Here is a 27,852-nt window from a genome sequence, read left to right as displayed (position 1 = left end):
TAATAATGTCTTAAAGTGAATAATAGTGCAAATAAAAAGGAACACATTTTAAAGAACTAGATTTGGTATTTCCAAAATAATGTGTTTTTTAAAAAAATTATTTATGTATTTATTTAAATTATTATTAGGGGCTTTACTTATTAAAAGAGACATTTGATTTTAATTAAGTAAGGACAAGCCCAAATATGTAAGAGGAAACTCAACTTGTTGCAATAGAGAAAGCTAATTTCAGTGAGAAAACACAACTGCAGATGTGAGCAACGAGCAACAGCAGAGCCAGAGTCAGAGAAATAAAAAGGCTTCTCGGAATCCCACTCCGGTGGTTTTATCTTTCCAGAGACTGAACATGGGCTTTGCTTTTTATAAACATACATTTCTGGGTTTTCAACTGAGATTTACATATTACACATAAAATATATCTATATACACAATGCATTCACGACTGGTTTCAGTGATCAGGACTAACCATGCTACCAGGACTAGTGTTAATCAGGGTCTGTGAAACTGGATGACAGTGTATTAAACAGTAAATACCCACACAATTCAACTGTTTTGCACAAACAGATTCCTAGAGAATATATATATATATAGATATATAGATTTCAGTTGTAATTGAAGGCTCTGCCTCCACATGTTGCTCATCGCTTTACTATAAACCTAAATGACTGCTGACCCAACCCCCACCGTGCTACAGCAGAAGCTACAATCAGTGTCTAAACAATGCATGTTGTCAGTCTGGGTGTCTCAGTGCAATGCTGGAGGAGGTGGGCGTCAGTGATCAGATCAGATCTGGGTACCCCCGTTACCGGGGCGGCCGCCGCTGATCTTGCGGATGGAGTGCAGGGCCACGGTGCAGCAGCCGCGCAGCAGAGAGCTGATATTGTAGACAGGCTGGCCCTCCCGACGCGGCCCACGGCACAGCCAGGCCACGGTGGGCACCACAGGCACCGCCACGGCCAGCAGGTCCACCAAAAAGTGGCGGCTCCAGTAGCTCTTCTGGGTGCTCATTTCTGCAGCAGCTTCACTGTTCTCCCCCCCTTCCTCCCCTTTTTCACCCACTACTTCCACCATCTCCAGGGTGTCTATGGTAGTCTGTTGCCCCCTGGCACTTGTGGGCTGCTGCACTGTAGGCTCACCGATGGCCCCTTCAATACCAGTCACTGCGATTACTGCGTTGGGGTTACTGGGAGCCAGGTCCACCGCACAGGTATAGTCATGGTCGAATTGAACAAGGTCCATGTCCTTGGCTTCGGAGCTCCAAATTGAGGTGGGGCTGCAGGCCTGAGACTTCATCACCTTCTCCATGATGGTGTCCAGGTCGGGGTTGTACTGGATGAAGTCTGTCTGGATGGCTTGCTCCTTCATCTCCTGGAAGAGCTGGTGGTTATTGCTGCTGCTGCCCATCTCCATGCTGCTCAGGCAGCTCGCCAGCTTCTCATAGGTGGAGCTCTGGGGGAGCTTGGAGCCGGCGGTGTAAGTGGTCAGAAGGGAGACATCCTCAGATAAGAAACCCGGCTCCTGGAGCTCTGTCCTGCTGTTGCCGCTCTCGCCACCGACAAAGCCGCTATCCATGGTCTCCTCCGCCAAAAAGCTGGGAAAGTCAGTGCTCTTCTCCGCACCTGCCTGGTCGCTCAGCTTGGTGTAGGTGGAGCTGCGGGTAAGGGATCTGGCTGGGGACCCCCCTGCGGACTCAAGGGTCAAGCCCCCTGCTCCCTCTTCCCTGGGTGAGTCGTTCTGTGCCAGCTCCATGCTGTGCAGCAGGGTCTCCAGTTTCTTGTTCTGGCTGTTGATTTCCACAAAGTACTCGTGGATGCCCTTGTCCTTGTCAGTGAGGTTGCTCCGGACGTTGTCGATGACCTGCTTCAGCTGCTTGATCTCTTTGCGGGCCTCCTTGAGCGCCAGCTGCGCTTCCACCCGGTGGCACTCCTCCTCGATCCAGTCCTCCTGCATCCGGGACAGCTGCGTCTTTAGGTCCTCGATCTCCGAGTCTCTGCAGACAGACCAAGGCAGTCAAAGAACTGAGCACCAGCATCTACGGGATTGAAACCTACAGCTATGACCAAAGGTTTTGCATCACCCTATAGAATTAACTCATTTTGCTTCATAAAGTCAAATGAATCCTGCTGAACAATGTTACATTAACATACTGAATTACACACCGCTTTGTAGTTTTCCTTATACTTAAAAAACTGGCAAACATTAACAAAATGTGATATTTTTTAAATCTAACATGAAATACTATGCTATTATATTTTCCAGTAGACTTTTGCGATACCATTTTGTAGTTTCTTTGATTACATGATGTTAAATAATATATATAAAAATCTAAAAGAAAAAGGTAATGTAGGCATTCATAAATGTGAATAACTGGTTAAAAAAAAGTCAATTCCATGAGAACGTTTTGGACTACAAGTTCTTCAGCTTGTTCCATCCAGCTGAAGATATACGTCTCAATCCTACAATTCTAGATGATCATCTACCACCACCCTCACCTCTGCTGCGCTTTGTCCATGGTCTCTTTCAGCGTGGCTCTCAGATGCCGAATGCAGACCTCTTTCTGCTGCAGAGGGGTCAGGTACTGCTCTGGGGTAGGAGGCTTGATCCCATGATTATCACTGCAAGATGCATACTTCATGTGCCGTCTGGGTATACCAGCAGGGACAAGCAAAGAAATCCATTACTTAAACAAACAAACATCCCTGGTGCCTGGTCTAGGCTTGATCTGTAACAAGGTTTACTCCCCATTAGACGCACAAACCTATACTGCATTATTTATACACGCTTCACATGTTTAAATACAGGTGAAATCTGAACTTGACTCAACAGACAACTGTTGGTAATCTACAAAATAACATTGGTTGTACCCAGGAAAGACTGCATTCTTGAAAACCAGTAATACTGAAATAGTAGAAAACTGAGCATTCATCAAAAAGAGTCAGACCCAAGAGATGAACGCTGACAAATTTTCCTAAGGGGGTGAAAAAACATTGAGCAAATTCTGAGGCAAGATAGCTGGAAAGAATGAGGATACGGCATCCATAGACCTGATCTGGAATTCTGAAACATCTTGAAAGTTAACCCTTCATGCTGTGCATCCCGAGTGTGCATGATAGTGCTTGCAGGAACAACACTGGTCTCGTTATAGTGCCACAGTATCAGTGCAGCGTGCTGTGCTTTACCTGGGGGTGGGGCTGCTATCACTGCCCTTGCAGGATCCCGAATTGCTGCTGCTGCTCAGGGAGGAGGTGCAGCCGGGGTCCCGGATCCCTGGACTGACCGGAAGAGTCTGCCGTCTGCAAGGGGTTGGAAGAGGGGCGCCGTCAGAGCCTACTGCTGCCAAAATAACCAGGACTTCGAGCAACACAATGGGAATTATTGAGGGAACGCACATCAAGAAGTGTAAAAAAAAAAAAAAAAATACGATGAAAGCATCTCCGCCAGCTTGCTTTAATCTCAGTTATAAATGATTACCTTGCTCTGCCGCGTCTATTATTAGACATATTCTATTAACTAAACTGATTAATAAAACACTGAAAATGAATCCTTATACGAGTTCTTTAAAAATTCAACACATTCCATCCTTCACTAGAACATAACATGCTAATGATTTACACTTAGTGGGCTCACATTCTCAACGCATTAATCATCATTTCAGTCATTTCTTTAATGAGATATAACCCAGGTATAATCAGAATTGTATTACTGAGACAATGGTGCACAGGTTTTGTTTCTGGTGTTGGTCTCTTTGTAGCAATACCCTTTCCCATTATATTGTCAAAGTACCTTGTTTCCACTGCACAGCACACAAACTGAATGAATTTATTTTACAGCAAAGATGTATTTTTCGGCAAAGATGACTGGGCTTTCAGATGGGAAAGGGTCCATGTCAGTTCATAAAAGCAATAGATACAATGGATGAAACATACAGCAGCAGCCATTCTCTCGCAGAGATCCACTGCAGCGCACACAAATCCCCTAAATTAGCTGAGTGGTACATAGGAGTCGTCACTGTTTCACAGGACAGTCTGTATTGTCGTTACAAATGACCCGCATCTCCCCCACAGTGAACGGTTTGTAAAATAAAATAATAAAACACAGAAATACCCCACGCTTAATGATCCTACTGTTGAGTGCACAGCCAGAAAATAAATAAATATATCCTTCAGTACTGGCTCCATAACCTTTGGAGGGAATATGTATGCTGTACATGGTGTAAAGAGAGGTCAATGTGTCTACAGATGCCCCATGGCCATCACAGGGCTGACTGTGGGGTATAGGGCAGACCGTGTGCAGAGGAGGCAGTAGTGGGATGTGCAGGGCAGACTGTGTGCAGAGGAGGCAGTGGTGGGATGTGCAGGGCAGACCGTGTGCAGAGGAGGCAGTGGTGGGATGTGCAGGGCAGACCGTGTGCAGAGGAGGCAGTGGTGGGATGTGCAGGGCAGACTGTGTGCAGAGGAGGCAGTGGTGGGATGTGCAGGGCAGACTGTGTGCAGAGGAGGCAGTGGTGGGATGTGCAGGGCAGACCGTGTGCAGAGGAGGCAGTGGTGGGATGTGCAGGGCAGACTGTGTGCAGAGGAGGCAGTGGTGGGTGTGCAGGGCAGACTGTGTGCAGAGGAGGCAGTGGTGGGATGTGCAGGGCAGACTGTGTGCAGAGGAGGCAGTGGTAGGGTGTATAGGGCAGACCGTGTGCAGAGGAGGCAGTGGTGGGATGTGCAGGGCAGACCGTGTGCAGTGGGGGCAGTGGTGGGATGTGCAGGGCAGACTGTGTGCAGAGGAGGCAGTGGTGGGATGTGCAGGGCAGACCGTGTGCAGAGGAGGCAGTGGTGGGATGTGCAGGGCAGACTGTGTGCAGAGGAGGCAGTGGTGGGATGTGCAGGGCAGACTGTGTGCAGAGGAGGCAGTGGTGGGATGTGCAGGGCAGACTGTGTGCAGAGGAGGCAGTGGTGGGATGTGCAGGGCAGACCGTGTGCAGAGGAGGCAGTGGTGGGATGTGCAGGGCAGACCGTGTGCAGAGGAGGCAGTGGTGGGATGTGCAGGGCAGACCGTGTGCAGTGGGGGCAGTGGTGGGATGTGCAGGGCAGACCGTGGGCAGTGGTGGGATGTGCACGTATAGTGTTGATGCAGCTCTGAGATGAGAGAGTGTGTGCCAGTGTAAGAGAAAGGTAAAAGATACAATAAATCTCACGCTAAAGGGGAAGACAACATTTGTTGCAAGCGGCGTTTCGGCTGCAGAGCCTTCAGAGGGTTGAATCTGAGGAGAAAAAGAGATAAACGGCCAGCTGGCATCTTTCACTCTTTATGCCATTTAAAAGAGAATTACATTTAAAACCATCCTCCACTCCACACGAGTTACTATTTCTTATTCCTTTTGTTTTGAGCTCTTCAGCAATACATTCAGAGGAACTGCAAGCTAGCAGCTTTTAATGTCTGTCTTTTGCAAAGAAGGCACAGTGCCATTTCCAAATTGGAAAGGCAGCTCTTTTTGAGTGTAACCGATTAGCTTTGGATTTTAGACTTAAGCTAACTGGGCAATAGTAAGATCAACTGAATCCTCAAGTTGCCGACCCCAGTGGATTTACACTAGTGTACCATCTTCCACTTAAGAAACCGAAAAACTTCAAAACTCCATTCCATTGTCTTTTCTATGAACCAAGAAGCTGGTTTCCTTACAGACGGATGGGAAGACAGCCACTAAAATATCTTGCCTGTCAGAAACAATTTCCATGGCAGGATTATGGATGGTGCAAATGCATTGTAGGTTACAAATGGACTACAAAACAGGCAGGTCACTGGACAGATGTCCAGCAACGTTTATGTAGACAAATAATAATAGAATTAAAATTGAGGAAGCAATTGGAAACTATTTAAAAATCTTTATTAAAAAAAAAAAAAAAAAAAAAAAAGTCTTGCACAAGCAGACTTTCTGGCTAAAATCACTTCTCCTTTAAAGTCACCTTTTCTTGTGCTTCAACAGCACCACCTGGTGGTTGAATCTGGCAACGCTATATTTGTAATGTTACACACATCCCCTATTAAACATTTGAAAGTCAGATGAATGCAGTGATGCACTGATGGTAAGAGACAACGTGAAGAGGGAGGAGTTGCATCTTCAGGATTACAAGGAGCGTTTTCACACGGCCGTTTGCTACCTGTGGGATCCAGTGGAAGTCCTCCTGCTAGCCGGGGCAGACATGGAGACAGGCGCTGTCACAGGCTGCAGTGGCTGCTCTTCAGTATCTCAGCCTGCAAGGAAACAGAAACAGACAGCCGTCTATCAGGGAACTCATCAGCATAACCCATCCTGAGCAACACTGCCCTAGGCCCAATGGACTCACTTGCTGCACCTCGGGGCAGTTTGTAGTTCTGTAAAGTGTGGATGCATCTTTGTACTCTGTAGTTCACATTACACAATCAGTAGTTTCTGTTTTTATTTGTTAGCCAAGCATGCCTGTGACAGCATTGGTTTATACAGCAAGAAGCTCATAAACAACATTTTGATGGCTTTTAAAGTGACATTATCATTTTTGTCAAGTTTACCATTCTCTTATAATCCCCCCAGTTCCTTGCAAAATGGTTCGGTAGTATAGATACATAAATAAGCAAACACATATAATAAAGTGAACAAGTTACAAGGAATGACAAGATAAGATGCCATAGAAATGCACTGAATTTCTATACTGTGCACACATTGAACAAGAATAGAAAAATCTACCCAAGGTTTCAGGTTAGCAATCCCGCTGTTCACAGCATAGAATAGTGTTGCATGATTGTATCCTTTCCAAAAGAATGCAAGATTAATTAAAGATCTATATAAAATCTGCATAACAAATAATAAGGAATGATGTAAGCATACAGGTACTGGTGAGAGATCCAGGCGAGTGTCTAAGAATGTTTGGATGCAAGGACCTACTGCTGCATTACTGACTCATCATCCACCAGGGTGCAAAAAGCTGCTACTCGCCTCTCATTTCAGTACTAAGATACTGTACTGTAGTCATTTAGGACTGCATCCACGTTACATGAGAAAGCACCTGCCCATGTATAGTTCAATCAAAATCAGAGAAACCGATCCCAAGATATAGCAATGCTAAGGAACATCCACACCAATTTCCAGCGCAATTGGACAAGTAGGGTCAAATGCAACTTTGGCATGCATGCATATATAAATCCATCCATACATATACATACAGACGTCTCCACCAATTAAAATACCTCATCTAGTCAGAAGTGTAACCCCAAAGCGCTCTGCATAATCATGCAGCTGCTCTGCATCATCCACCCTCCCCAATGGCAGCACAGAAAACAACATCTGCAAAGCAGTACAGGTGTCAAGTGGGATAAGCATACTGTACCTAAACTTGAAATCAAATAGGTAGACCACCCCAACATCAAATCGCCCAGGATGCTGACGACAAGTCCAAACACATACACAACTGCTGGCTACTACAATCTAGTTTAGATGGAATGTACGGGGCAGTTCTGTGCAATGCAGGAGAGACCATTAAAGCTGCAATTGCCAGCACACATTGAACACAGCAAGCACAAGCCCAAGGAGAGGTGAAAGGTCTCCAACTCTTACTTATATGAGTTTTGGTACTACAGTGTCTACAGGTGTCACCCAAAACAAACAGCAGCACTTGGGGGACAATGCATGTTATTGGTATGCAGGCAAGGAAAGGGGTTACTGCTTTTGCAATATTAAAACATGAACCTGTGCTGGGAGTTCATCTTTCTCCTGCCCTTAAACTAGGAGTTCAGTTGAAAACGAGGAAAAAGCAATACGGGTTAAGCAGCTTGTATCACCAGCGCTAGGGTTGCCAAGCAACCCTGTAATAGGAGAGCTTCCCTGATTAACACTTCCCTGATAAAAACACACTATAATGAAATGCAAGCTAGTTCTGTTTCCATTGCAGGCAGCCCCTTTCAAACATAAAAACAACGAGAGACAGCATGACAGAAAAAAGGCAAATATGTACATAGTTAAATCATTCTCCAGACCACTGTGTTGCACATACCACAGTATCAATGTACACAACAGATATAATCCATCAATTAAGATCACACATGCTTAATACATTACACCATGTAACAAATTTTTTACAAATTATACTGTAAATTTACAGTATACTCGTAAATCTCGAAAAACTACTCACTTCTAAATCTTTTATAGTCATTTTTGTATTACTTTAGTATAAATACATGTTAATATGGATTCATAAGTTGTTTTTTTCTGACTTTATGTGAACGAAAAGACACAAAAGCTCCCGTTTTCTCACTGGAAATAGTGATATTTTGAAATATCACTGTCCTGGTCACAAAAGCAAAGTCTGTGGGGAATAATAGCCATTTTCTATACTTTTGAGGCATAAGCAATTAGAAAATAACACTTACTACCCAGGAACAAAAATTGTGTTACATAGTGTTATTGACTGCATGAAACACCGTTCTTCAAGTCACACATTACAGTGAATCTGGATCGATCAGAACTTTACCACTGTGTAAATACTGGAAAAGAAAGCAAGATGCAATGAAACTGAATACTCCATGCAAACCATTTTACACAACAACAGAACCTGTTTTGTGCATGCGTGGTCCTACAGAGTCAAGGCTTGGATCAGCTCAGATTGCTCGCTATCTTTCAAGTTCCCATCGGCGGTCTGTCCCAAACTAATCCTTCAGCACCATTCCTCCGGCTGCATACAGGAAACAGTCCCCCCCCCTTACTGCAGCATGCAGGCAGTGTTAATGCAGTTTCACATAAGCAACACTGAACTGCCGGCACTCTGTGGCTGCCAGGGCTTGAGCACCGGGTGACATTGATAAACAGCACTATGTTCTATTCTTCAACAAGAGACATGAGCAAGCGGGCAGGCAGCTGTTTCAAAGACTATTCAAGATTTACAGGACAAAAAAAAAAAAAAAAAGAAGAATGTAGAATGTTTAACACATGGCAGCTGATCTATGGAGCAGCATCAACCTGAGGTTAATATATAAACCCAACGTAACAGTAAATAAGTATAAAGCTGGTGTAGCAGTGATTTATCATCAACTTGTGCACCCTGTGAGAATACACTGGCTTGTTTGTTCAGCAGAAAGGACCCCCCCCCCAAGGAAGTGTATGCTAGCAGAGGCAGACAATGACAGGAGTGGGGTTGTCACTGTAATCGAACAAGACAATGATGTGAACTATGGGTAATGTACTCCTTGAACAACCTTGAATGTGTATAGCCCTTGTTGCAGTTACAGCATTTAACCACCAGTGGCACTATGTGAAAGTCAAATAATACTAATAATAATAAAATACAAAACAGTATAGAGCATAAGGCCAGTATTATCAAGGTATTTACTACAAAGTTTAATTTGAAGCATTATTTGTGAAAAACCTCTAACATCTCCAACTATAAAAGGCACAGTAATTAACAGTAGATGGAGTTTCACCTGCACAGCGAAACATACAGCATCTGAATAAAGCCGACCTTGAATATTAGACTGTACCAGCTTGGAGCTCCAAATGCAATCCCCTTACACAACGGGGAGGGAGTAATGGGAATAACGAGTCCCCATCTGAAATATTCAGCTAAAGGTTTGAATAAACACACCAAGCAAAGCCTGTGCTGCTCACAACAGTTTTTGTCCCCAATTTCTTGCAAACCTGCAGCTCCAGCATAAACCAGTAGGAGGATGACTCATAGTCACAAGTCAGAGGACTGACTCAGATAATGCTCAAGCTGTTTCAATAGGACACACACAGACTGGAGAAGCCAAAACTAACTAACTAAAGTTCTGACTTGGAAATACGCAATTCTCTTGCTTATCATCATCTACCGTGACAAGCAATTGGTAGTGTGTGATAAAGTGTATGTTATTATGCTATATGTGTTGCGGGAGAAACATGCAACTTGAACTAGCAGTGCTCTGAAAGAAAGGTTCACTATAGGAGGTTCTTTAAAGTGCCAGACAATTGCCAGGCATGCCTCTTCCACTCTCTAGAAGAACCAGCTCAGTGTTTTATCAATGGCCTCAGCATTTTAGGAAATGACTGCATTTACTTATTTCTTCCATTAGTGCCTAGCAGCCTTCAATTTGCTCTGTCTAAATAGGATTAATGGGGGACTATTCACAAGATACTTGCAGAGATTAATGATCTGTACAAGTAATCAGAAGCCAGACCTGCTTGACATTCCAGTTTGTATACATTCCTTAAAAGGTAGTTTCATTCTGAGCTGATATGCTCTGGCTATTTGGTGGCAGAGCTTGGGGTTTAAGGCATGCAGCCATTTTTCAATCTGAATCTGAATCTAAAAGAGCGTTCGGTAATTTTCTTCCAATGTTATACTATCCCCAGTATGATGTCACAATAGCTCCCAACCCTATTATTAGCCTTGCTAATATTACCACTTGTCAAAATGGGAAATCTTGGAATAAAAAAATAAACTGGCTAAACATTTGGAAAAAAAAAAAAAAAAAAGGATTGCAGACTCTACAAGTATACCACTGAATCGTTTTCTAATGATTTAAATGGTGGTAGTTGTATACATGAGCACTTTATTTTAATAAAAGGAGGTATTATGATGTTACAACCAATGCTTTGTCTTTTCACTGATTTTTTTTTTTTTCAAAATGAGTTTACTGTTTCTCTGTATTACCGAAATCAATAACTCCTTTTCTATCTTTTGTTGTTTCAGCTAGAAAGCCAGGTATTAGATTTCAATTCTCTGACTTACTGATGGATCAATCCAGTGGCGGCACAGAGCTGCAACAGCCCAATGCTTTTAAAAAAGAAAAACAATATTTCTAACACAGCTCAACGTCCAGGCCCCTTTGAAAACCAATTTAAAAATAAACACAGATATGAAAGCGACCATCCCTCCTTTAGCCCTGACCCGAAGAACCCATCCGCATCAACACCAGGTAACTGGGTCACGGGTGCCCAAGACATGACTGACAATTCACCAATAAACCCAGCTTAATGAAGTGTGCACAAGAGACTGAACCTATTGGTCCTGTTTGAAAAGACCACCACCATCATTGCCAGACAACACAGCAAATGCTCAACTAGTGAGACTAATTTACTTCATTTATGTCAACTTTACTCACCCTGCCCTCGTGAGAGAGACTGTTTTTGCAAAGGCCAGTTCCAGGAAGTATTAGCAGCCCCCCTAATTCTTTTTTTTCAGCAGCAACAGCGAGGATGCACCAACTGTTCATGACAGGGTTTGTTTTCATGACAACAGAGTCCGCCTTGAATATAAATTAATCACAACACTTGATGCACAGATATGATGATTGAGCAAGTTGTTTTTGTACGGGATTTAACTTCAAAACAAAATACATGTGTATTCTTGATGTATAGGGTTTGTAATCATCTTTTCCCCCCTACATCCTATAGTGTATAGTTTTAGTGTTTGAGATTTATTTTCAAAAGAAATTGGGTTTGTGGATCACGTAGGAGCTACATTAAAAGCACCCTTTTCCTGCAAACTTCCACACCAACATCTTGAAAGGGCGCTCCATTCCCAAGCTGTCTCCCAACAGCCTGAAAAACACTCAACTAATACAGAATTACTACCGAGAAAGAAAAAGCTGCTGCAAGATAAAAAAATAACAAAAATCAGTCAAGTAACATCTTCACTAAATATAAATAAAGGGAAATGCATCAGAAAAAAATACAAAGCGTTACATTGAACAAACCCAGACCTCTTTCTTAACCTACTGCTGCCACACAGCATCCTAAAGTATTTACATACAGGGCCATTACGAAATCAGCTGGCCAGTTGGCACTGATGCTGTGGGGAGAAAACACTGCCCACATGGCAGCAGTGACACTTGGCAGGTAGAGACACCAGACAGTTCCCAGGACTACCCGCACTGATCATAAAGGGCTCTGGAATCGACACAAGGGTATTTGCACTGAAGTATAATTAAAGGTATCCGGACCTCTTTCCCCAAATAACCCCGTCTGGATGTAAACATTCATTGCGTCCAAAGTATAGGCGACTTCTTACTTCTTCAATCTACAGCTTCCTTCAGCACAAAGTGGAGCACAGCAGCTAGCTAGCAGGCGATGTGACAAGTGCCAGTCTCTTCCCTTTCAGAGCTACAGAGTCCCTTTACTGTTTGTCAGGCCTGCATTCACACAACTGCTGCATTCTACTGCTTGCAAAATGAATGAAACAAGACTATGGGCTCTTAACCAACCGCCTCTGTCCTGGGTATTACAAGGAGGCAATGCTGGTGGAGTGTTGAACTGGATTACAGTTCAGTAGCCAGCAGTCAGGCAGCATCACACTCCAGGCAACTATATGACAACATTCCAGTGCAAGCAGCACTACACAAGTGCGTTAATTAAAGGACCAGCTTCCATGTAATAGAAATACATGTTCCTCCTGATTACTTTTGAGAGTCTGTTTCATGGATGCACAAACAGCCTTGAATGCTTGTTACCTGCACCACAGTTTGCACTTGCTTGGATGGACACACTCAGCACTTGTCTACATTCAGTTTACTACCTGTGCACATTTACAAACATTTGTACAATACATAAATACATACAAATAATACAAATGTGGTATTATTTATCTTGGTGGTACTGCACACAAAATGGGGTGCAACAGGCATAAAAAATGAAAAAAGATGAATCACTGTGATGTACTATGCACCATGCATAACGTCTTGCATATAAAAATTCAATTTTAAGGCTTTGCTACATACATAAGCAGAGTGTATCGTTTGAGGCTAATGCAGGACTCTGATTGAACAGCAATGAAGACCTGTTCTGCCAGTTACACCTATTCGGCCTGTGTATACCTTTAGACTAGCATGCTCTAAAAACGGTACAGTACTCTACAATAGTCCTCTACAGCGGGCAGTGCGCTATGTTATGCAACGTAAAAGTTGCTCACCTGGATCTTGGAAAAAGGAAAACAGTGCAGCGATTGTACAGATAGACAGCTTCCAATTCTAACTGAAAGCAAATCGTGTTAATTAGTTTTAATCCCGGTAATATACTGGGTAAAAACAAACGAAAAAAATAATATTAGTTTTTCTACACACACAGATACGTGTCACTACAAAATCGAAACTATACCATGTAAAAAAAAAATCTAAAGGTTTTACAGTACTGCACGAACAGTTACAGTTTGCACTTATTTGAATGGAATCGTGAGCAATGGTAAATATTGCTTTCAGAATATATGCTGACGAGAGCGCTCACCTGAGAATTCCAAGCCCTCGCTCCTCGTCACATTCACAAGCACGTCTGCTCTTGACGCAGCACCACTGCAGTATGCAAGGGCTGTGAACACGGCAACCACTGCTTCTTAACAAGGGAAACAGGAAAGGGCAACATGCATCTGCACAAAAGTCAAAGCACGAATCAAGTAACACCTTAGCCTATTGCAATTTTCATTCAATATTAAATTGTTCAGTTCATGCAGTTTGTGGCCCTGATTTGTATTAGCCAAGTATGACTATAACATCTGACTGTCGGCTGCAGTGTAACACTACAAATGTCCTTCACCGGTAACATGTATCATAAAAACAATATGACTGCATAGTAATACGCGTGCAGGATTTACCTGTTTAGGTTTCCATTCTAGTACCTCATTGTGTCTGTGATTGATGATCAATTCACCAGTACTTTCCTATTCCATTACAGCCAGAGTGGGAAGGATGTGGGAGTTGTGTACGAGCACTACGACTCAGCCAAGCGCTCCAGATAGCCGCAGCTGCGTAGTTTCAGAGCCTCTTAAAGAGATACAAGCGTAATAAACACAATATATTTATAACATACAACTGTTGTTTTTTCAGTATGTACACTCTGCATTGAAGCATTAGAAGAAAAAAAGGAGAAGAAAAATATTGAGTAACTCTATACAACATGTAGACGACAAGCAGGTGACCTGGAGGTGCAGCCCAACCAGTCATTCATTATACCTCACCGTGAACAGCAGAGAAATACAGTGTGTGATGCGTGTGAGATTAGAATGCTACGGGGTGCCATGTGTTAAAAAAAAAAAAAAAAAAAAAAAAAAAAGGTTAATATTTTAACAAGTCTTTTTTTCCCCAGATTTAGCTTAAATCTTGTATTTTTTCCCCAGATTTATAAATGTTGTGAAAATAAAGACATATATTTTTAATGTTAAATCTAGTTAAGGAATTTAATATTTAGTTAACTATTTAGCTAAATGTTAAATCTTGTAACTAGATTTATAAATTACATCTGAATGTACACATTTAAAAATATATTTATTTATTTTCACAACATTTATAAAAATACAAGATTTTAGTTAAATCTGGGAAAAAATACAAGATTTAAGTTAAATCTGGAAAAAAAAATATAATGATATATATATATATATATATATATATATATATATATATATATATATATATATATACATACATACACATACAGTATGCACAGTATGCAGGTGAGATTTAAGATTAGAGAACAGCACAGGGGTGTCGTGACTTTCTGAATGTTCATCGCAGAATCCTTAAAGACATTGTAGTGTTTCTTGACCTTATCCAAGTTCATTATGACACGCTGATCACCTATAATTTTCACGTCATTATTGCTACCAATGCTGGATTGGCTAGATGCGATGCTTCATCCTCGTGCTGTCTCGGAGTTTATACAAAATACATGCATATCGTATCAATTCACCGGAAGGCATTGCTGCTGCCAATAAAAGATTAACACCACCTAAACCAAAATTGACTGCATGACCATTTCCAGCATTTTATCAGGAAACCATTGCAGACAATATTTTCCCAGTGAAGCCTTTTTGGGGGGGGGGGGGGGGGGGAATGTCCCCCAATTAGATTTATGTGACTCAATTGAACGAAAAAAAAAGCACTGAACTCCAGGTTTCTTTTAAAAATATATTTTTTGCGGGCCAACTTGGGTGTCACAGAAGTGTAGCTTTACCAGAGAAACCTGGAACTCAGTACTGAGAAGTGTAAGCGCAAGATGACACAACTCAGAATTATTCAGTACAAAGGAAGACAGCTGGCACATGGGTTTAGGTGTTTCAGTATGGCAGCTTAACTAAGTAAAATGTTCAAGCCTCTGAAATGAGTTTAAATGTCTTTGCTTTTTACCTGTTTAGTTTTTTATGCTGGTAGAAATAATGAATTGCTTGAAATGCTGTTAGCTGTCCTTTGATGTTTTAACAACAACAACAAACATACACACCACAGGCTGTTCCGATGACTTGGCAGGAAAACATTTATTTGTTTTCAGATCTCAACATTTTAAGTTATGTAACACTAAAAATATAATTATAATTAACTTTTTTTTTCTAAACATATGTACAGAAGTTTAAACCATTAACTGAATTAACATGTGAACTGAAATAAATACAAAAATATTTGTCTATTAAGGAAGCGTTTTGCAGTTTGAACAGGTAATGAAATGTTAACATGCTGTTATAAATATACTCTAAACACAACTCTTACTTATTGAACACCTCCAATGTTTGCGCCATTAAAAAAGTATGTTTTTGACTTTTTGAAAAAAAAAAAAAAAAAAACACAACTGAAAAGGACTTAGCTACTTAGATCTGAATTCAATCCAAATAATTCACTTTATATAATGCCATTCAGACCATAAGCAGTTGTACACAGATACAAAGAAGAATTCAGAAGCAGTAAGTGTACCTCTTTTTGTGCCAAATAAATTTATTTTACTCATTTTTTTAAATATTTTTTTTTATAAAAGTTTGGTCCTGGGGTTGCAATGATATCACCATAAGGTTTAATCTGGGTGAGCTCAATTGCATTCTGCTTCTTCAACACCAAAAAGCAGAAGAACGTCGCAGCAGCATGTTTACGGGTTTCATTCCTGCACAGTTCTTGAAAGTTAAATGCAGCGCATCCAGAGTGCTCTTGTTTCTGTACAAGTGGAGGGGAAAAAAAATCTAAATTGAGCGCAAATAAGCAATGAGTTCTCTTGTTATTTCACTTTATTGATAATTCCCAATCAGGCCATGTTGACAGTAATATACTGTGTTTAACTGTCCTCATTATTTAATGTGTCAGAATGCAATAATACCTGAGATAGCCAGCTATAGGTAACTCCAAGATGTACCCAAACCTGCACATAAAGTGCAAGATCGATCATCAGGCTTGATTAAGTCTAAAGTTGAATTATCAAATTAAAACTTTAGGGTTCTGCAGGTTACAAAGGTTCATAATCAACAATATTGCGCTTTTTAAGCATGCAAACCTAGTCACTTGCAGTAGTTTTTAATTGTAATAACTTGCATAATGTTTATCAACACTTACTTGTAAAGTATGTAACAGGTGCTGAACTCTCTTGTTCAGTTTTTTCTCTTCAAAATTCTGACCATCCACTGCTGCTTGTGCCTATTTTTCCAAAAGATATTTAAACAAAAAAATACTTTACTGCAACTTGGTGCGAAGCATGTAATGCAAAATTATTACCACTGATACTGTTAAAATAGAGAAACACAAATTCATAAAAGAAACCCAACCGCAATTAGAACCATTACTAATCATCTATTTTTTTTCAGCTGACCTTTTCCATTTGAGTTAGACTTTGGTCAAGTTTTCTTTCCTGCCCCATGGAAGGATTAACAAGCATAGAATCCTCAGACGGCATGTCCAGCAAGGCTGTCTGGGTTTCACTGACCTCCTGTGTGGCAGAAAACACTTCATTCAGATTTATGACAGGTAAATATGGTTACACAACACAATGTAGGGTTAACTTGCTGTCTTTCTGGCCAATTTCATATTGCAGTATATCCCCTTGTGTTGAATACTACAGTTTATCAGTATAATTACTTATAAGTCCCCCGTTTTTTTAAACTGAGGAAAATTAGATATCATGGGCAGTGCCAGGAAAAGGTTACACATTTAAAGCACTCAAGTATCCTTACTTGCAAGACTGTGCTAACTACAGATGGCATGCACAACACTGATGACTGCAATTTGCTTTATAACATAATAGGTCACTATTGTAATTTAGCCCTTAAAGGGCTGACAAGAGTATTTCTGGTTAAGAGCCAAGATTAAAAATTACAGAAAAAAAAGAAAAAGACTTATGTAAAACCTTCTACCTTCATTCCACTCTGATCATAAATACGTCACCCATCAACTTACAGCTTCAATCGCCAATTCTGTATGGCGTCTGTTAATATCCCTAGAGAGTGGTGTGTGTTCTATGCTATGTCTACTTGATTCCTGCATTAGAGACACATCTAAATGGCTCGGATCCTCCATCGGGATGACTGTTTCACAAATTCCCACATAAAAGAAAAAGAACAGAACATCTTACGTAATGAAGATGATACCTTGTTAAACTTTGGAGTAATACTGCAGACACATTTATTATAAAAAACGACACTGTACTAGTCTACCTGAAATCTGTCTTAAGTGAAAGAACAATGCCCAGCTTTGAAGGCATAGATATTTAGGAAATACTGTTGTCTCACTAGTTCAATCAAATGCTTTAATATTTATTGACCAATTCCGTGTATGTATATTTTCAAAATATAACAAAAAAAAAATGCAAATGTAATACTATGATATATTATGTAGATAACTCTACAACCTTCAGAACCTTATGCAGTCATTAAGGCAAGCTGCACGCACTGTTCAATGATGCAAAGATGGACGTAAACAATAGTCATAACAGTAATTTTTTGAGCCTTGGATGTGGGATGTTCATGAAGACTGACCAGTATCATCCATTTTTTTGTCCTTTTGTTGGTTCCTCATCTCTTCTCTCTGCTGTTCCTCGTCATTCCCATACCCTTTTAAATTCTCTGGTAGTAAATCTCTTGGAAAAAGCTATTAAAATATTGATATTAATATTTTACATTCTTCTATCATATGAGTTAAGATAAACAGCTAAAGGCAAATGTATTAATATTTGGCATTAACAAATATTCCTTACAATGCATATATTTTGCCAATTAAATGTTTTAAATTCTGGCTGCAACACTGAATTTGAATTAGCAAAACAGAACAAAAAAAAAAAAAAAAAAGACTTTACTGTAGGTAACCTAAACAGAAAGACCGTCTCAAACATCCTTGCAGCTGTTGAGGTACATGCTGAATTGTGAATGAATTGTTAAAAAAAAGGAGGGGTCACATATTTCTGTTATAGGTGACAGGTTTAAAATAGTATAAAACATGTCGAGCAGTTTAAAGTTCACCATGTTTATTCCATTTTAAGAAACTAAACAGGGTAGTATTTAAAGGGATTCACTGGTTGTGTTACCTTTTGTAGCTGACTGCTCATCAAACTAAAGCTTGGCTGTGAAAAGAGCTTATCCGCCCCACCAGTCTCTTTCCACTTCATCAGTGACTTCGTAGGAGGGGCAATGTCTAACGTACTGGTGATATCAGAACAGTCTGTGATCTGATCTCTGATGGTTTCACTTGACAGTTCCTTTGTTTCATCCACAACAAGTTTCCTCTTCCTCTTGCCCCTTTTTCGTTCTAAATTGGCTGAAATTTAAAAAAAAAAATTAAAAAACAATTCACACTCCTGCCTTTTTGCCAGGGCTTTTTAGGGATCATAGTGCTGAAGTGACTTAGTGTTCACAAAGCTGTACAACTTATTAATATGAACATCGATTCCAGTTCCTTTCTATTGCATTTTACAACACCCAATGCATAAATAATATATACATTTTTTTATACGCTTATATAATAGGTAATCTAGAACAACCTGCGCATACTCCATCAAATTTAAAACAAGCTGTTTTAGCCTTGTCTTACGAGTCATTATAACAGGTTCCAGTGCAAATCCCTCCTTCTCATCTCCCAGCAGAGTTGTTTCCTGTAGTGTCTGAGCATCCTCTGCTGGTTGAACAGAGGCAGGATCTTCTCTATCTGCTATAAAGAAAAGATTCACAGAAACGGTCAACCATAGCCATGGTAGTCATGGTGCGGTGTTTGCCTGATGCACTTACTGGACCTAGTTTTGTCATTCAATACATGAAATAGATTTAGAAAGTAATATGAGGCATTATAATTAGTTTCATGTTAAATGTAATTATTTTTACATCATATGTGTAAACTGAGAAAAACAGTGGCTAATGTGCAGTTTTCAGTTTCTATTAAAGATAAAACGGGTTGCTTTCCACGTGTCATTTTTAAATGCTAGCTCACTCCTAATTGGTAATTTAATCATGGCTTTATTTAGTCTTTTTTCTCTTTGCATTTCTTTTTTTTACACTAGTATAAATCTATTCTTTTAGAAGAAAAAATAAAAAAAGAAAAAATATTACGTATTGAACTTTATTGCCAGAAGACAGATCAACAATGCAGTGCAACAATAAACTCAATGCAGAACTTTCTGACCTAAAAACAGCTAAAAAGAAAACAAATCACTCATACCTGTCTTTTTAACAAAAAGAAAAATAACCTACCATTATTATTTTCATCAAGAGGAGGCACTGGGATCGCCACACCCATATCCTCAGCAAGAATATCTCCAATTAATGGATTCTCTCCATGAAGAACAAAACCTACAGGATTAAACATAAAACACCTTGAACCTTCAACACATATTCATTTTGGTCCTTGAACCATGAATAATATCATGTGTGAATTTAAAATAAAATACAAAATACAGAATAAAGATTATATAAACTCACATTTTATACATTCTCTTTGCAAGGCCTTTTTTAATGCATGGGGCCTAAAATGAATCCTCTATTTCATATGCAGTGCAGAAAATAAGAGAGTGTCTACTCACTTTTATTGTGTACTGAGGTGCTTTAAAGTGGCATTTGTTCACTATGCGTAAGCTGCTGTTATAATTTAGTTATTCACTGAGCCGCATAATTGTTCAAAAGACTCAGCACACAATACCAGTAGCATCACCTGGTCATTATTTTACTGATTAGAATGTTTTAAATTTCACCTCAATTTTGTGCAGAAACTATAATTTAATGAAGTCTTTCACACCATGTCCCGCGGTTAACCACTCACTTCTGAATAATTTAGTTAAACCTCCAAGCCGTTTTCTGGATATGCAATTAAACAAACCACTCTATTAATAATTTGATCACAAAAAAAGATTATCAATAAATATTTATATCGTAGCAGGGTGGCTCGAAACTCACCATGAGACAGATCTACTGGCCTCAATTTTGCAAAAGGAAATTTTCTAAATAAAGGAAGCAAGAAACTAATCTTGAAACTAAGTTGTTTCGTGCCTTTCTCTTTTAAATTTTTAAGCCAATGCAATTTAGGAAAAGCATACCCAAAATATCAAATCCACCTTCTTCATCACCAAAGCCATCAGCTTTAAGTCTGTCTTCAGTCAGGCTTTCAGTACTAGGCAGGAGGGATTCATCCGTGCTTATACGCACACTGTCATCAAAATGGCCACCTTGTCTGAAGTGATCATCTCCTGGAAAGCAATGACAAAATAAAAAAGCTAGAAATACCTTAAAAATACCTTAACTAAAGTAAATCATACAATATACTGCACCTTATAACCTTTTCTGTTTCTCAATGACTTCTAATCTGAAATATATATTTATACAAATCACAGTTAAAAACAACAATCTGCCATGTCCCTCAAGCATCTAAAACTGACTTAAAACTATGTGTAGTAAAACATTGGGTCACCAAAGGCACTTTATGTTGGGACTTACTTATGATAGATGGCTGCTTATTCAGGGTGCCTCTTTCTAACACTTAACTTCCTAGCAAAATACAAAATATTTTACATGCCAGGGCCACTTCAACTGATGCCTTACAATGTGCAAATTATATGAACTCCAACTGTTTTAAAACACCAATGCTTGTTTTTCTAAACAATCCTTACCAAAGTTATCATCATAAATAAGAAAGCTATTTCCATAATCTTCTTTAAGAGTGATTTCTTCAGTCCTGCTTTGGTTCAGAGTAAAATGCTCAGCAACTTCAATGGCACTAAAAACCAACAAATAACCCTGATATTATACACATTGGATATAAGATATAGTTCAGTGCATACTGTACAGTCACATTTACAGTAACTTTTAATTTTTTTTTTACTTAAAGACACTATTGGTGACTGTCCTAATTGTTGCAAGGCCATACTGAATAGTATCCAGTAAACAAACACTTTACTTCACGTCAGGCAGCTGTGATTCAAAGTCACGGAAGTCCTCAACCAAGGTAATAGCTTTATAGGGAGCTTCCAGGTTGTCTTCAGAGAGATCCGTTATACCTACAAAATATATTTTAAAATAAATAAACAGATCTAGGTTATGTTATACATAACCATTTTCAAATGTGCTCGGGGTCTAGTCCATTGATCCAAACTGAGGCTGATCTAAATGCTAATACACGTTGTTTAAATCATTATAATAGGCATGCTTCTATTTTTAAAGTCATATACAATAAATAGAATACATTTGATTTTCATAACCTATGTTGAGAATGTGCCAATGTCTCTTCTTACATAATACAACTGTATTTAAATTTTATTAGGAAAAAATGATGAGAAAAAAAAAATACTGGCAGATTAATATGCAAACTAGAACCTCCTATCAATGTGCTTTAATGAATTTCCAAAAGTTAATTCCACTATCACAATTTGTTGTTTTTAGGTACTAATGGTGCTAATAATAATAATAATAATAATAATAATAATAATAATAATAATAATAATAATAATGACCTGGACGAAAGGCTATTTTTATTTTAACAACTGCTTCATTGCAGTCTGCCAAGAGATATTTTGCTTTCCTGGAATAGATCCTCACAACTCCTACAAGCAAATGTCCTGATGTTCTCAAAGCAATTTTCATCTAGATAAAAAACAAAAACATAAAGCAATCTAACTTTTAAAACAATTACATTCTCCGAATTCAAATTATGTTTTATTTACACAAAGCGACATAATCTAACTAAGCATTTATGTCAAAAATGTTGCTAAATATTTCAAGTGTGTATTGCAAAAGTTGGTTATTGTGTATGCTAACTTTGTGTTTATTTTTCTATAAATTATGTTTTTCTGTTAGCCCCACCCCCCTATACCCCATACCTTTGGTGAAAGTATATCTTTAACTGTAGTCTCCAGATTGCACTCATAAACATGAGCTTTTGTAATCTTCTTTTCCCAGTGTGCAGCCAGCCATATTTTAGCCAGAGGGCCTCGTTTGGACATAAACAACTGCGTATAAAACATCTTGCAGCTAATCTGGCGTTTCTAAACCTGTTGTAAACACAGACATAAACTCAAACATTTTATTTGAGGAGGTGGCAACACGTTTACACATTTTGTCTGTAATAAACAAAGTTACAAGGCCTACAACACAACCTTAGATTTTTTACTATCAACAGGCAGCTGGGGACCAACTAGGAAACGTCTTTAACTGAGCATGTGCAAAGTTTAAATGCTTTAAAATGCCTTCCCTGTTAAATTATCTGTTTGATTAGTATTTGTCCTTCTCAAACAACTGGCACCGCTTCATTTAATGAGCGCTATTTGTTTTGAATGTATGTGCCTGGATGCGCCTTCATACGATTACGTAAACGGCGTCAAATCACCGCAATTCCAGATTAAATTAATTCAATGTATTTTCTATGCAAACCACTAACAATTATTCATATGGTTACTGGAAGAAGAAAAATCAACCGTTGTATTAATAAGATACAATTGTACGCGACACAACAAAACCTAATTTAAATACCTTAAGACATTTTGTTATAATTATACATTCCTTTCGACAGTAGCAAGCGTGGCAAATTACCAGCGACTTATTAAACAATGTAAATACAGTAATTTTTCATTAAAACGGGCGGACAATATTCTTACCTGTAGAAATAAAACTGAGATGGCGCCTAAAAAAACAGCGGCCAAAAAAAAAAAAAATCCCCGCTCGAGCCAGCAGCAAACGCGAGACAGGGCAAAGCAGGCAGTTCTGCATCTCAGTCAAGCGCCGTGCAATGCTAAAGAAGGACATGTTCTGACCTTCACCATAATAAAATAATGAATACATGTCTGTGTTTTACGATTACAAAGAAACTACCGGTACTTATCGCCTCACAAAGCCCTTTCTTCTTCAATCTGAATTGGGTATGGCAGTTGAGAGCGGTTTGTTTCCGGTAGCAGTTAGCTAACGTTAATTAGTTGGGATACTGCAGACATGAAAAAATAGTACATTACTACTAGGGACGTTCATAACATTGATAAAAATGTGTTTTGCAATAAAAAAATAAAAATAAAAAATCAAAACTTTTTTTTTATTGCAAAACACATTTTTATCAATGTTTATTCAATCGATGTATATTTGATATAATCTACAATACACGCTCAGCTACGTTATTTATATATGTTTACATTTTGCAAACATACATGTTTTTTGAAAGGTAAATGTTTTGTATTAAAGCGTTGTAGTGTTTTTCACTGCTAACAGTACTTACACTAATAATAAAGCAATAGTCTACTACTAACTACACTGTAGACTCTATTTTGTTCTATATAACTCAGTTGTGCAGTAGACTCCACTACAATTGCATTCTGTATGACAACTTTTTTGCCAGCAGAGGGCACCGGTGTCAAAACTATTAGACGTCTGGACCTGATTTCTTTAGACAAGCAGAGTGAGTCTCCTTGTAATGTAGTCATACTTTCTGTAAGTGCATGGGTGAAGAAGGTACTAATCAAAATAAGCTACAGTCATTTTCCTGACTTGAGTGAATGAGTGTTGTCTACACTCTTAAATGAATAGAACTGCTACACACCTGTTCTGAGGTTTGAGTTCCTAGCTGGATATCTGGTAGGAAAGCTAGCAGCTGCTGAGAGATCATACATACAGAGAACGAGTCCTCATGTCAGGGGCACATAGCAAAGGAGCAAACTGCAGCCTACAGTCTGCAGTAACAAGCAGAGGCAAGTGGGGATCACAAAAGAATACATTAGAGCTTTGGCTGGGGTTCGACCCTTTGCTGTGCTTAGCCTCGATACAAGGACTTTTTCCTGTTTCTACCAAACAAAGCGTATCCTGTCCATGTCCTGCAAAACAGTATGTTCCTGTGGTCAGTGTGCCCCAGTCCTCATTTAAGCAACTCTATTTCAGAACAGTGCATGCATTCAAGATCTACTGGAAAGTGCTTATGGACTAAACAAGTTTAATCACTGATCAGTTTCAACCTTTGAGTATATCTTTGCAAATCTCCATTATAGTGAATACAAATATACACATTGCCAGAAAGAGATAGTCACATGACAGGAAGAGAGGACTAGTGTGGAATTGGAATCCTAGGGGTTCTAAATTGGAATGGAAAGATCACAATCCTGCCCTTATTTTAATGATCATATTCACTGAGCCAGTCAGTGACAGAGGTGGGATTTGAACTAGTGATCTTCTGGTTACAATCCCCTGGACTTTAACCACTGGACCACACTGCCTCCTAAAGGGAAGATTACGGTGTTGTCCTTTGGTCATTACGCCAGCTGAAAGCACACACGTTCAGGTGCATTAGACTGTAATCTGTTTTTTTTTTTTTTTTTTTTGTGAAGCACTTTAATCCTCTTTCTCTGTGATTATGCTTTCGCAAGAGAGCCCCAATCAAATAAACCACTCTCCCCGATCTCCTGTCAGAGAAAGAAAATACCCTGCTCCAAACCCTAAAGGGATTTCTGTCTTGCTTTTGGCACTTGCTTTTCAAAAGTGAGGTTTATGAGCAGAGATTTGAGTGGGCATGACATGATTATTCCAGGAGTGCTAGGCTATAGAGTGTTACACAGAGTAGAGCCAATTTCAAGTCTGAGTTTGTTTGCCTGGGTGCTAGCTATGGCTGAATAACAAGTAGGAAAAAATAGTGAATAATAGGAGAGATTTATGGAGGATTAATCCAGCTGAATTAGACTAAAATGGAAACAAATTTGAGGCTTTTTTTTTTGTTTGTTTCAATTTTTCTTCCCAGGATGGCCCAACAGGAATACCCCGGCCTTTTAACTGCGAGGGTCATTGTGACCCATGTACCCAGGGGCGCTGGAAGTAGGGGTGCTGGGGGTGCGGTAGCATGGCTTCCATCATATACATGGGTTACAGTTTTGTTTTGACTTTCAGCACCCCAGCTATAAAAATTGTTCCAACGCCTCTGCATGTACCCCATTTAATAGTTTAATGAACAGCAGTCTCCAGTGCATGTACCATGTGCCATGTGTGTGTGAGAAGGACTAGCAATCCAGTGCTTCTATAAACCATAACACATCTGTTAGGATATTGTTTAGAGGCGTTTTTCTTTTCTAACAACGTGATTCAGAGTACAGGGCTTTGAGAGGGACAGCCTGCCGTGTTTATGTAAAGTAAAAGTTGTCAGTTCTTGAAGAACAAAAGGGAGGTTGATATTTCAGAAGAGTTGTTGCGTGGGATCTGAAAGCCTTATACGGTGCAATAAAAGGGAACTCTGCTCGATCCATTCGTTTTACGTTTGAGGCACGAAGCAAACGAGCAGCAGGGCGCACTTTCATTACTCAATTACACCAGCAGGACTTTGCTCAGAGAAAGCCCTAATCATCCTATAATAGCACCATATCACAAAATGACGTTTTTCATTGCCCAACATCACAATCTGCCCACTTCTTCTTTACGCTAAGATTGCATTTACATGTATATTTGTTTGGAAATGAGGCGTCATATTTAATGGAGGAAGGAAAAAAAATACATTTATATTATTTGTAAAGAGCCCTTTGTTTCGATGGATTAAAAAATTTTGATATTCAAAAACCACAGACCAGAAGGTTGCATTCATTCAAAAATGTATTACCTGTGAATCCAATCGCAGAAATTGATTTGCAGAAATGCTTTTTGTTTAGAAAATGCAGCACAAGTTTAATTTCATTCAAACAAACTGGATGCATATATTATATTGTGCATGAACAGGCTCATAGGCGCCAAGCTTTTATGAAAGATTATTCATGTTTCGGGTGTTGTCTAATCAAAGAGGCCATTGCATAAAAGATCACAGATAAATGTATCTGGAATTTGTCATAGACTTTAAATAGTGTTAAATTCATATTATAAAGTGTGGATGTCTTGGGCTGGGAACCAAGCATACTGTTGCAAATGTAAATGTAATTGATGTATATATATATTAAAAAAAACAAAACCTTATATATTCTAGTTTGAGACATTCAATTGCATTGAAAGCAAACAAAACACCCCCCTTGTCTAAAAGCCCTAATTGTGACCATTCTTCCACATCCCTGAATGCACCACAACTCAGGAGTTACTAAACTTGATGGGGTCTGACTGAGCAGAATGGCCAGGTTAATATCCAGTCCTTGTCTAATGCCTCTATTTGTTGTTTAAGATATGTTCATGACTGGCCTGTTACATCAGTTACATGTATTTGACATAAGTTTTGATTATATCTCCCCTTCACAGTCTGTGCTATATATATTGTGGAGTCATCATGGACAGTCCTTTCTTCCTCTGCAGAATGAATTACAAGCAGAAATGATTTGAAACTAAGGACGCTCATCCATGTGCATGAGGACAGGGGCCTGGATTGTCAAGCAAATAATCTTAAAGGGCAAAGAAAAAAAATGTATTTGATTTTATTATTGTTATAAAAAAAAAAAAAAAATTTATAACAAGTTGCATCCTTGAACCACCTCATAACTGGCCGTCTCACAGTGTGTCTGCTTAATATAAGATACTAGATATGAATCGCTCAGTCCGAATCACAGCTCTTTCAGTGCAACCCATAGTTCTACTTTTTTATAAGAGTTTACCATGAAAAGTGTGCTCAGTAATGTAACAGTTTCCATTCTCACTCTCCCATACACATATGCTTTACCATGTTTATTCTTCCACATTGTGGTGTCTGTGCTTACCATACTTTTGCAATGCTTTTCCAGTGCTCTTCTACCCTTTTCTATGCCTTTTGTCCATAAATCATCATGAATAAATGATGTTAGAAGGATCAAAAAGTGATCTATTTTAACAAATCAAAAATCAAATCAAGTCAAATTGCAAAATCACCCATGCACAGCACACTAGCCAAGATCACTCAATACTACTGTAAAGTAATGGCTGCAAATCCAAAAACATTTATATGCAGAATCTTTTGTTTCAATGATCTTCCATGGGAATTAATTGTGGATTTGAATCCACAACTTTAAAACAATCTGATAAATTACAGAGAAATGTTTCTGACAATACGCAGCGGACAGTTGATGTGGTTTTGGAGGACCATTGAAATGAGAATGTCACACCAAGCTAGCTTGACAGGTTGGCTCCGAGGCAGTCAGCAAATCCAACATTAAACATTTAAACCGAACACTGCGCTTTTACATTCTCCCCATGTTAAACCACGAGCACGTGTTCATTTAACATTTTCTGCCTGAAAAAGCAAAAGGGCAATTGTTATTTATAAGACCCGTTAAGATAAAAAAAGCTCCTAGGTGTTTCTCTCACAGGAGATGAAGACTAATCTGAAACCCCGCTCTCTATCACTTCGGAATTCTTACCTTCCTCCAAGTTGCTTTGAGTCAATATCCCACTGTGTCGTTGCTCAACAATGTGCCACAGTATCAGTGATGAGTCCCCAGGCTTGCATGACAGATAATAAACTTGAGATGTTGGTTATCTTCAGTGTCATATCAGTGCTGTTCAGTGGATATGCTTATACAGTAGCAGGAAAATATTATCTATATTAAAAAAACTACCCCCCTTATTTAAAGGCAATAAAAGTAATGTATTTCTGCAGAGACTTTGACAGGAGCACGCATAGTATCCATGCAACAGTCTCCTTGTGAAAACATTGTAATTCCCTGGAATTTTCTATCTTCAGACAATACTCTGGTGCTCACTAGCATTCTGTGTTCCACTGGTGTTTAATACACAAGCTCAGCTCTTC

General features: G+C 39.3%; 2 protein-coding genes across 4 annotated transcripts; both read right to left on the bottom strand.

Annotated features, from left to right (window-relative positions):
- Positions 1-131: 131 nt before the first annotated feature.
- On the bottom strand, positions 132-13,798 carry LOC121319386 (syntaphilin-like). Of its 3 annotated transcripts, none has more exons than XM_041256779.1 (7): positions 13,578-13,797; positions 13,214-13,318; positions 6,150-6,243; positions 5,186-5,251; positions 3,180-3,293; positions 2,493-2,642; positions 132-1,990 (listed from the first exon to the last, which is right to left on the bottom strand). In XM_041256779.1, the coding sequence occupies exons 3-7, from the start codon at positions 6,191-6,193 to the stop codon at positions 784-786; spliced, it is 1,581 nt and encodes a 526-aa protein (XP_041112713.1). In that variant the 5' UTR covers positions 6,194-6,243; positions 13,214-13,318; positions 13,578-13,797; the 3' UTR covers positions 132-783. The 3 variants fall into 3 exon arrangements, with proteins under 3 accessions (XP_041112713.1, XP_041112714.1, XP_041112715.1); XM_041256780.1 differs by having other exon boundaries at positions 13,214-13,315; XM_041256781.1 differs by lacking the exon at positions 13,214-13,318 and having other exon boundaries at positions 13,578-13,798.
- A 1,875-nt stretch (positions 13,799-15,673) lies between these two features.
- Positions 15,674-22,178, bottom strand: rad21l1 (RAD21 cohesin complex component like 1). Its single transcript, XM_041258442.1, has 9 exons — positions 22,022-22,178; positions 21,656-21,785; positions 21,103-21,202; positions 20,807-20,922; positions 18,754-18,870; positions 18,251-18,480; positions 16,544-16,690; positions 16,291-16,371; positions 15,674-15,897 (listed from the first exon to the last, which is right to left on the bottom strand). The coding sequence occupies exons 1-9, from the start codon at positions 22,163-22,165 to the stop codon at positions 15,694-15,696; spliced, it is 1,269 nt and encodes a 422-aa protein (XP_041114376.1). The 5' UTR covers positions 22,166-22,178; the 3' UTR covers positions 15,674-15,693.
- Between the last annotated feature and the right edge of the window lie 5,674 nt (positions 22,179-27,852).

Source organism: Polyodon spathula, chromosome 8 (genome assembly GCF_017654505.1).
Source record: "Polyodon spathula isolate WHYD16114869_AA chromosome 8, ASM1765450v1, whole genome shotgun sequence".
Lineage (NCBI taxonomy): Eukaryota > Metazoa > Chordata > Actinopteri > Acipenseriformes > Polyodontidae > Polyodon > Polyodon spathula.
Note: the sequence above shows the minus strand (reverse complement) of the source record. Positions and strands in the feature narration are given on the sequence as shown.